Genomic DNA, 11,180 nt, shown 5'->3' on the forward strand with positions numbered 1-11,180 from the left:
GAGGTAAATGTTTAACTCACATGCCTGTACTTTGTTTGGCTGGAAACCACAGTTGTGGGTTCAATTCCAGACCTGAAGGGCAGCTAGGGGCATCAATTTATACTTTCACTAGCTATGTTTTATAGCTTGTGATTCTGCAAATTCTTACACCTTTTTTTTAACCAATTTGATAGGTAGAAAATCAGATTTTAGGTTGAAATTTTTGTTCTTCTTTTTTAGTGGAGTTAACTGTTTTACGTAGATTTGTTAGCTATTTGTATTTCTTCTTTGTTGATTTGATGTTTATTTTTCTCTTTGCCCAATATTTATTAGCATGCTTATTATTTTCATGGTGATCATAGCCACCCCTCCTTGGGTTTCCGAGGTGGTATCTTATGGAAGTAGATTGCCCAGTCTTCCTTCTGAAGAGTGGCTGGTGGGTTTGAACTGCCAGCCTTCTAGTTAGCAGTCAAATGCCTTAGGCATTATGCCATCAGAGCTCCTATATGAACCTCCTATATTTTAAGTATATTAACACTTTGTCCAACATTGTCAGGTTTCTTTTTTTTTTTTCCCATCATTTAATTTGCTTGTAAAACTTTTTCATTGATTGAAGCTTTTTTCATCAGCTATTTTTATCAAACTTTCCTTCATAACTTCAGCCTCATGCTGTGAGGTATTTTAAAATACACTTGATGTCAAGTGCAGTCCCAACTACTTCTTACAGTTCCAATTGTATCATTTTGTATTTGAATTAGTTCCTAAAATTGATTTACAATTCTAATGCAGAAGATTTAGTTTATTACCACTTTTCCATTTTATGAAGAGTATACTGAACATTCTTATTGTTGTATTTTTATGCACATCCATTTTCTTGGAATATTATTTCTTTAGACTAAGTTCCTAGAAGCAGAATTGCTAGATGAAAACTAACATTTATCAGGCCTTACTGTGTATTAGGGCCTACGTTAAATGCTTTACATATATTTTCTTCTTCAGGTGCCACATATCATTTAGCAACTTAGTGGTGTTTCTTTTGCCAGTGCTACACTGGAATGTAGTTGATATAGTTGTTATTTTAGGTCATCTATTATTACATGTTAAGGAGCTCTGGTGGTGTAGTGGTTAAGGCATTTGGCTGATAACCAAAAGGTCAGTGGTTCAAACCCACCAGTTGCTCTGCGAAAGAAAGATAAAGAAGTCAACTTCTGTAAAGATTTATAGCCTTGGAAACCCAGTAGGGGTCTCCATGAGTTGGAATTGTGGATTCGTTTTTTTTTTGTTATTATTACATGTACAATATAATAAGTCACAGAGACATTAATACAGGGTTAAAGAAATCAAAACATTATGAAATAATTGGGTTAGTAGCTGTGTTTAGAACCAGTTTGACCTTCCAAACAATGGGTGATTTCTCTGTGGTAGTGTTGTTATTTGCTGTAGAGCTGATCCCAAGTCATGTTGTTGTTATGAGCTGTTGAGTCGGCCCCAACTCATAGCGACCCCTCCTTCGGTTTCTGAGGCAGTATCACTATGGAAGTAGATTGCCCCATTTTCCTTCCTAGGAGTGGCTGGTGGGTTTGAACCGCCAGCCTTCTGGTTAGCAGTCAAGTGCCTTAGGCACTACGCTACCAGAGCTCCTGATCCCAATTCATGGCAACCCCATATAGGAGTCCCTGTGTGGAACAAATGGTTAAGCACTGAACTGCTAACCAAAAGGTTGGCAGTTCAAACCCAATCAGAGACACCTGGGAAGTAAGGCCTGGCCACTCGCTTCCAAAAGATCACACTCTTGAAAACTCTATGGAACATTTCTACTCTGCACATATGGTTTCACTGTGAGATTTCTCTTTTTATAAACTCTAATTTCAAATAATTTTCTCTCCCTTCCTGCCAAATCTTGTAGGCAATACAATATGGTACAGAAGATAACAGTACTGCGGTAGTAGTTCCTTTTGGTGCCTGGGGAAAATACAAGAACTCCGAAATCAACTTCTCATTCAGCAGAAGTTTTGCCTCCAGTGGACGATGGGCCTAATTGCTTGCTGGGACTGAGATTTTCTGTGCAGTAGTTTGTTCACTGAGCATGTCAGGAAACTGATAAGAACAAAAAGTCACCTGTACTAGCGTGACCATAAGACTCGCTTAATCAGTACACAAGTCAGTGTAAACCTAGTAATCCTTTACTTAGTAGTGTTTCATAAATACCTATCGTATATATGTTCAGCTTAACAAAATCAGTGTAAGGATATGTGTTATTAAGCGATTGTGAGTCTCCAAGGTGAGTGAATAATGGATTTCATGAGCAAATGAGAAGTGGTTTTGATGCAATTGATAAGAGTGTGAAATTTCTAATTTCTAAGACTCCTAGGCAGCTATGGGTTTCTTTTGGTCAATTTTGTTCTTCATTCACTTGAAAAGGTTCTTATCTTTTAGTTCTTGAAAATTAGTCAGTGTTTTGACAGCTATTCAATGTGTTACCTACAAGTGCTTATTTTTAACATCTGAACCAAGGACTAAGTATAAAAACTGAGGTCTCTGTTACTGTATTGTATATTCTGGACCACTTACTGGTAAATATAGCAATGCAAAAGAAATTAGTTCAGATACTACAACATTGCTAAATTATGTGCATATACATGAACAGGTATACTTGTATATTTCAACTGTGTCACCAGCGCCTTGCTATCATTCATTCCTATTTTTCTGTAGGTAAGAATGCTCTATAGATGTGACTTAATCTCAGAAAAGAATACATAAACTAAGAGTCTTTTGGTCAACACAATACAAAGTTAAATACTGACGGTATCAAGTATTTTGTATAAAGTTTTCATTTGCTATCTCTAACTCAGTGTTTGTGTTTTGTATATACTATGTGTATATCACTTTTTGTATAGAGTAAAGAAGATGAATATCTTGTTAGTAAAAATAATACCACAGTCAATGATATTGCTGTAGACATAACTTGATTTATGCCTTCTTTTTGCTCGTTCCTAAGACTTCTGAGAAAGAAGAAACCTAAACCAAACATTAAGACATGCTCTATATATTTGTTTGCTATGTAATTTAGTAATGTTAAAGCATACTTTCTTTTTTCTGCATGTTTTTCCTGTTAAAATGTGAATCTATAAATTTGCATTTGGAATTTTATCTGCAATTTATTTCTACATAGTATATAAATATGTTATATGTGGTAGTTTGTATGTATGAATGTTTTGGAATAATATAACATTAAAGGGAACAATGTGGTGCTGGCAAAGAATACTAAGAGTACCATGGACTGCTAAAAGATCTAACAGATCTGTCCTGGAGGACAAACAGCCGGAATGCTCCTTGGAAGCGAGAATGGCCCAACTTCGTCTCACCTGCTTTGGTCATGTTGTGAGAAGGAACCATTCCCTGGAGAAAGATGTCATGCTTGGTCAGGTGGATGGTCGATGAAGGAGGGGAAGGCCCTCAATGAGATGGATTGACACTGTGGCTGCGGCCATGGGCTCAAGTATAGCAGGGATCGTGGAGCTAGGGCAGGACCAGGCAGTGTTTTGTTCTTCTATGCATGGGGTCGCTATGAGTCAGAGATGATTCACTGGCACCTAACAACAACAACAACAAAGGGAACAATCCTGCATAGCTTCCTTACCAGTTAGCTTTAAATTATTGATAAGAGAAGCTGAGGACAGTTTTCTTATAGTGTAGAACAAATGGTTATTGGCAGATGAGGAAACAGATTTAAAAGGACAGTAGAAAAATACTTTATGGTTAGTAATTCACCTGGAAAACCTAGGAACAGAGTCAGCATGTTGCAGCCACATTGCTATTTGATAATTTGCCTATAAAATAATAGTATGTGAGTGTTAAGGATGATATGCGGTTTTGTTGTAGACCTAAAAGAAAAAGAAACTAAGAAAAAAAGTTGAGGGTGGTATATACCGTCAACTCCCAGTTTTCAGAGTTGATTTCTCTTTTTTCTTTCAGCTTTTTATTAGAAGGAAGAGGACCCAGTATAAATATTGACATCTTTTCCTTACCTTTTCAGGAATAGAAGAAAATAAAATTAGAATTTTCCTGTCTATATTAATCAGGAATTGTCCTTTATTTAGCAACAACAACAACAACAAAAAAAAACACTAAATAAATCCCCCCCCCTTTTTTGTAAGGAAGTTAGATGAAAGGAGGAAAAATATTACAGAAAAGAATATAGTCTCCTTGTCATTGTTTGAGAAGTGAGGAGCCAAAGGTGGAGGAAGAAAGCTGGGAAATGGTATTGCTCTTGCAAAGAAATATGGAAACTACATTTAGTAGTATGGAGAATTTCCAATAACAGGCTAACAAAGACTATAAACACAAAAATAACATTCTACAGATGCAAGTTTCATTTTTGTCTTAAATTCTTCATATTACTATTTTTCCCTATTTTACTTTAAAAAATAAAGTAGAGAAGGATATTGTCAAATTAAAAAGCCTAAGAGTCAATGATGGATTGAGGTAGATTGTTGGGTTGACAGAGGAATTTGAAGGACTATGGTCTGGGATGGACTCTGCTCTGCTCTACCTGGAAAACTTGTAAAACCCTAAACCAGCCAACTTTGATTAAAGGGTTAAACACTGGTGTTTGTGTTTTTCATGCCACAATGTTGAAGAATAAGTTAAAATGTAGATTGCTATAATCCATAACAGATAAGCATACTTATATTAAGCTTCTGTTACTGGAAACTTTGCAAATAATGCTGAAAATAATGCTCTAAATACAGTTTTCTTAGTTATAACTGTGAATTTGCCACGTGGGTATTGCCATGTGAGTATAGGTATGGCATAAATTATATTAATGTAATAAAACTTAAATCAATTGTATTTATGTTTGCCTTTCATTTATGTATAGTATATAAATCATCTTTTTTAAGTGTTGCAAAACTTTATTTGCCAAAATTTATTTGACAAAATATTTTTTTAAAAGCGTTGTGATTTCTCACAACTACAAGTTTTTAAGTAGCTTATGTATTCAAAAGTAAATGCAATCTTACTCTCCATAAAGTATTCATTTTTTACAGATCTTTATATTTCTTAAATTCTTCAGAGTCAATTGACCTTATGTATTTTCTGGAAAAAATCCATTTTGGAGGGATCAGTTTTGATTCTTTTTATTTTCTGAAGTGAACTTTTCCTGAATTCTTACAGTTTTTTAAAAATCACTTATTTTGAAGAATCTATTAGCATGATCTAAAAAACAAATGATTTTTTGTAGACACATTGCCTACCCAAAGTGAGATTTTATTTCTCTTTTTAAAATCTTGGCAGAGAATGAAGAGGACTATGCTAACTCTTATAGCATTTATTTGAACGTACAACAGGACATTTGGTTTCCTTTCAAAGAAAAGGCGTGGATTTAATTTCATAGTAATATGATAGTAAGAAAACCTTTGGACTGGGAGGAGGGGAATAGGATGATTAAAATTTAGCACTGAACAGTTAAACAAATGTGTATTTGTGTTTTCCTTGTGCACCTCAGTGGTTCTCATACTGATGTCTAAAAGTGATATGAAATTTCCTTGGGTTCATTTTATTGTTTTTATTAGATTCACTTAAGTGGATGACTTAAGCAGAAATAAAACATCATGTCTTTACATGGTGGACAAACCAAACTGTGATGACCTGGCTGTTGCTTTTGGCATCTGAGAAGAAACAGATTGATTCTCTGGAAGCCCCTGTTGTCTTAGACGGTTGAAATGGTCCATTGATGGCCATACTGAATACTCTGGGCTGTGAAATAATGGAGTTCTTCCCAAATCTCCAAATATCTGACATTGGATTCCAGCACAGAATTTAGTAGCTCAATATAAACTACATGTAATTTCTATTGAAAGGCTCTTGTGTGCATTTATTTTATCATTTACCAAAGTGCCGCTTGGATGTATGGTGCTTCTTATAGTGAATTGATGTAATTGCTGCTTTGACCAGTCAATTTTTAAGCGTATGTGTTAAAGTAACTGTGAGCAGACCAAAATCATGTGTCAGTGTTCAAAATACCACTTTAATAAAGTATATCATTAATCATTTCTTTGTTTTATCCAACTCTGTTTATTCAGCATTAAGACTTTCCAGCATTTATTATGTATGTGACCCCATGAACACTGATAGGAAATAGTGAAAGAATAGTTGGAAGTTTTTACTAGCCAAATTATGGCTGCTGTCAAAACTCATTGGAGGAATGTTTGAAAATATATATATATATACGTTCATTTATGGTTAAAATCTTTTGCCACAGTCTAAAACAAAATTCTTTTATTTCCTGCTCCCAAAACGTATATTGGTTTCTGGAGCTCTGGTAGTATAGTGGCTAAGGCACTTGACTGCTAACCAGAATGCTGGTGGTTCAAACCCACCAGCCACTCCTCGGAAGGAAGGTTGGGTAATCCTTCCGTAGTGATACTGCCTCGGAAACCCAAGGAGGGGTCACTATGAGTCAGGGCTGACTCGACAGCACATAACAACAACAACAACAGAGGAAAAAAGGCCATGCTGAGATCCACAATGGTTTGCCTAAGGTTTCAATACTTTCGTGATATATTTCACTGCAACAATCTTGCATTGGAAATTAGAAACAGATGTTTTGCAGTGATACTGTGGAATTCAGTACATTATACATTTAGAGTAAGCATTTTTTTATGTCATTGATTGAACAAAATATTTCACATTCCACAGGCACAAGCAACACTTCTAGAGTGTAGCCCTGAAGATAGTGTGATAAGCTCCATGGGAACAGATCTGTCTGTTTCATTCAAACTCCATACTTGGCACTTTCCGTGTGTTTAACAGTGAGGAACAATCATTAATGTTTGTTGAGTAAATTAATGCATTGGATTATACTTTAATTCATTTTTGTGAGGCATTTAGATAATTTAAATATTAAGCCAAATGTATTTAATAATGAAATATTTAATGCTCTGCAGTTGCTCCTTTGTGTTTCTTTAGATGGTGATCAGTTATGCCATGATAGAGTATAAGTTAGTATAGATATGGTCCAGAATCTTAATCTGAAACTCATTTAAAGAAATCCAAAGCCTAAATGAGAAGTGCTGGATGAAGGAGTCTAGCCCTTGCCTCTTTAGAAAATTAGAAGGAGAAATGAATATTGAGGTTGCTTATGTGCCAGGCTTTTTTTTTTTTTTGCACATGTTGTCCCATTTATTTTTCAAGACAACCATGCAGAGAAACCTTTCAGATTCTCATCTTGATAGGTGAAGAAATGGATTCTTGAAGCAATTAATAATGGGAAAGTCTAAAATTCAATCCAGGCCTTTTTGACTTCAAAGTCTATGTTCCCTCTATCATATTTATCTATTAGCAAAAATGAAAACCTACTCACTACCATCAAATATCACCTATTAGGCATCTATGTATAGGAGGCTCTCATGGACACATACATGCTCCATAAGCTCTGGCTTAACAGATGGATGAACATACTAGAGATGGCAACTAAACACTTGTCACTTCAATAGGGTAGAGAGCTAAATTATATCCAAGCTAGATAAATATTACTGGAGCAAGTATGGATAAATGCACAGAATAACCACTTTAAACATTTAGAGATGATCACTTAGAAAAGCCCAATAAGTCAGTGTACCAATGATGAGTACTGAGGACCTACTATGCATTTCTTTAAATGACACCAGGGTAGGTCTAGCACAAGGCTTGGGAAAAACGGTAGTTGGTTATCTTCCTAAAGGAACCTTGTCAGGAAGCAGAGAAACCAGAGTAAGAAAGTGAATTAAACCAGATGTTTACCTGAACAGATGAAGTGAAGATATTTGTGGAGGCAAGAGTAATCAGTGAAATCACTGAGTCTGGTCACCATCAAAGGTAAATTCTTTCAAGGATCAAAGAAACCCCAAACCAAATCCATTGCCATCGAGTCAATTCCAACTCATAGCAACCCTATAGAACAGAGTAGGACTGGCCTATAGGGTTTCCAAGACTATAAATCTTTATGAAAGCCTCGTCTTTCTCCCACAGGATGACTGGTAGATTTGACCTGGCAGTCTTTTGGTAAGCAGCCAAATGCCTTAAACATGGTGCCACTAGAGCTCTCTCAAGGACTGGGAGACCTATAACATGTCTTAGGAGGCAGGTGGCCAAATGTAAGGCCAGTTGCATATTTTGCAAAATGAAAATGCAGGTCCTTTATTTAAAAATTATTAAGAAAAAAATTATTATTTCAAGACAGCAACTGCAGAGCATTAAGCTAAGTGTGGGACCCTTTAAATGGGCCCTATGCAATTGCAACTGCAACTGCACAAGGAGCTCTGGTGGCGCTGTGGTTGAGGCATTGGCCTGCTAACTGAAAAGTTGGAGGTTCAAACCCACTAGCTACTCTGTGGGAGAAAGATGAGGCAATCAGCTTCTTAAAGATTTATAACCTTGGGGGTCGTAATGAGTTGGAATCAACTCGATGGCAGTGGGTTTGTTTTTGGTTTTATGCAACTGCGTAGGTCACACACTCATGAAGCTGGCTCTGACTGAAGGGAAAACTTTGAGAACAAATCCTGCAAGTTAATTCAGAACACAGGAAAAAGGGAGCACAATGTAAACAAGCCAAGAAGAGTGCTTATCCAACACAAATGTGCAGAAGCTAAGAAAATACAAGGCCTCAATGTCATTAAGTGCAGTCAAGTCAGCTCCAACCTGTGTGCAACAGAATGAAACACTTCCTGGTCCTGTGCCATCTACACAGTCGTTATCATGCTTGAGCCCATCATCACAGCCACTGTGTCAATCTGTCTTATTGAGGGTCTTCCCCTTAATCGCTGACCCTCGACTTTACTAAGCAAAGCATGGTATCCTTCTCCAGGAGCTGGTCCCTTCTGACAATCTGACCAAAGTATTAGAGATGAAGTCTGGCCATTCTCACTTCTTGGGAGCATTTTGTCTGTACTTCCTCCAAGACAGACTTGTTTGTTCTTCTAGCAATCCACGGTACATTCAATATTCTTCACCAATACTACAATTCAAATGCATCAATTCTTCTCTGGTCTTTCTTATTCATTGTCCAGCTCCCACATACGTATGAGGCTATTAAAAGGCCTCAATAGAAGTAATCAAAAACTTTTCATGGTAAGAACCAAGGGATCTAACCTTCAGTAAGTGTGCCTTGGGAGTGTCCTAGGCACTTTCACATATCTCATTTATTACTTTCAAAAATACTGTAAAGAGAGGACATCAAGCTCAATTGGCATAACATGCTACACAAAACATTGTTCCACCTCCTACTTTGGTGAGTAGCGACTAGGATCTTAAAAGTTTGTAAGCAGCCATCTAGATGCAATGATGGGTCTCTCCTCATCCAGAGCAAACAAGAATTGAAAAAAAACAAAGATTCACGGAAACAATTAGTCCAAGCGACTGGTAGACCATGCGATCCTCAGCCTGTATGACTATGGGACCAGAAGAACTAGATGGTGTCTGGCTACCACTGTCAATCACTCAGAGGGGGATCTATGTAAGCGATCCTGGATAGAGTGGGAGAACAATGTGTAACAAAACTCAAAATCATTTTGGGAAAAAAAAAAAAAAGTGATCAGGTTTGCTGGTCTGATAGAGCCTGATGGAACCCTGAGATTATGGCCCTTAGCTGCCTGTCAGGTCTGGAATTGAACCCACACCTACGGCTTCCAACCAAACAAAAGACAGGCATATTAAGTAAACATTTACATTAGGTAGATACACTCCTTGGAGAGAAAAATCATGGGAGAATAGAAAGGCTGTGTGTGCACAGGGCCATAGCTCAGGAGGCAGGAGTGCACGGAGGGAAGGACACAGGGAAGCGGTAACTATAGGAAGGAAGTCGGAGGGGAGCTGTTGCATTGTGGTAAATTGTAGTCAATGTCATGAGACATGTGAGCTGCTGTGTGGAAATTGAATTTGTTCTGTAAACTTTCACCCAAATCACAATTAAAAAAAAAAATACTGTAAAGAGATAGTAAGGTAAAGTCACAGATTGGGCACCTTAGAAAGCAGACTCAAAAACAGAGATTGGTGTGCAGGAAGTTTCTTAGGAACCGTGCTAGGAAAGGGGAATAAGCAGGAATGGGCAGAGGGAGAAAAGCTGTGATGCAGTTGCAGCAGAGACCCATATCCCTCCACAGGGAGATCTAGAGTTAGAAGGTCCTTTCAGGGTTTTCCAACTGCTAGGTGGAGAAAGCAGGCCTGGTTACCCCAACATCAATCAGTCATTGAGTGCAAACTGTCATTGGAAAGAGGACATGACTGTGGAAAGAGAAGGAGCCTGTCTTCTGCCGGAAGTGGCAGATAGACGAGAATTGTCACCTGGCAGCACTCCCAGAAGCTGGGGGATTAGTTTCTGATGGCAACTTCTGCACAGCTAGCACAGCATCCACTAAACATTGACTCCTCTTTGCAGATAAGTAAAAGATTGAGGGATTTGTCCAAGATCCCACAGGGGTTTCTGTTCAGTTCAAACCTTCATTCTCAGGCACTGCCTCAGAAAGCCAGTTGCCATAGAGTTGATTCAGTTCTCACTCATGGAGACCCCATGTGTTTCATAGTAGACCTGTTACATAGGGTTTTCATGGCTGTGACTTTTCAGAAGCAGATCTTCAGGTCTTTTTTTTAGGATGCCTCTGCCAGCCTTTTAGCCCAGTGACTAACTGTATGCATCACCCAGGGCCTTCTTCCCCTTACAAATACCAAACCAAATAACCAAACTCACTGCCATCCACTCGATTTCAACTCATAGTGACCCCCATTGGGTTTCCAAGGCTGTAAATCTTTACAAAAGCAGACTGCCACATTTTTATCCCACAGAGTGGCTGGTGGGTTCAAACCACTGATCTTTGGGTTAGCAGCCAAATGCTTTAACCACTACACTACTGGAACCCCTTGTACTTAGCCCATTAATTGTGACTTCAATGCCCATGCTTATACCAACTGACTTCTTATTGTTTGGACTACAGGATCCTGAAGAGAGTCAATCCTTAGTTAGTAAACAACCAACCAGATTCTCTCCTTAAAAACTTGTACTGAGGGATGGACAGGCTCTTCAGTGAGAGGAATGAGCTATCATGTCAAAGTGCCAAGACCATTTCTAGATAACATGCACACTATGGAGTGTTCTAAAAGAAGCAAGATAAGAGAAGATGCTCACATTTTTGTGCTTCCCAGAAAGAAAAAGAGAATTGGGAAAAGCC

At 37.8% G+C, this 11,180-nt stretch overlaps 1 protein-coding gene across 1 annotated transcript in view; it reads left to right on the forward strand.

The window, feature by feature from the left end:
* PPM1K (protein phosphatase, Mg2+/Mn2+ dependent 1K) overlaps positions 1–2,017 on the forward strand; it is a 16,574-nt gene extending 14,557 nt beyond the window's left edge. Inside the window, exon 6 of the mRNA XM_007951697.2 lies at positions 1,886–2,017. Coding sequence (XP_007949888.1) covers positions 1,886–2,017 — 132 coding nt within the window. The remainder of the gene's footprint in view (positions 1–1,885) is intronic.
* The last annotated feature ends 9,163 nt before the right edge of the window (positions 2,018–11,180 follow it).

The sequence above is a fragment of the Orycteropus afer genome, unplaced genomic scaffold, assembly GCF_000298275.1.
Source record: "Orycteropus afer afer isolate SDZICR_OR568_19922 unplaced genomic scaffold, OryAfe1.0 scaffold00309, whole genome shotgun sequence".
NCBI classification, from domain to species: domain Eukaryota; kingdom Metazoa; phylum Chordata; class Mammalia; order Tubulidentata; family Orycteropodidae; genus Orycteropus; species Orycteropus afer.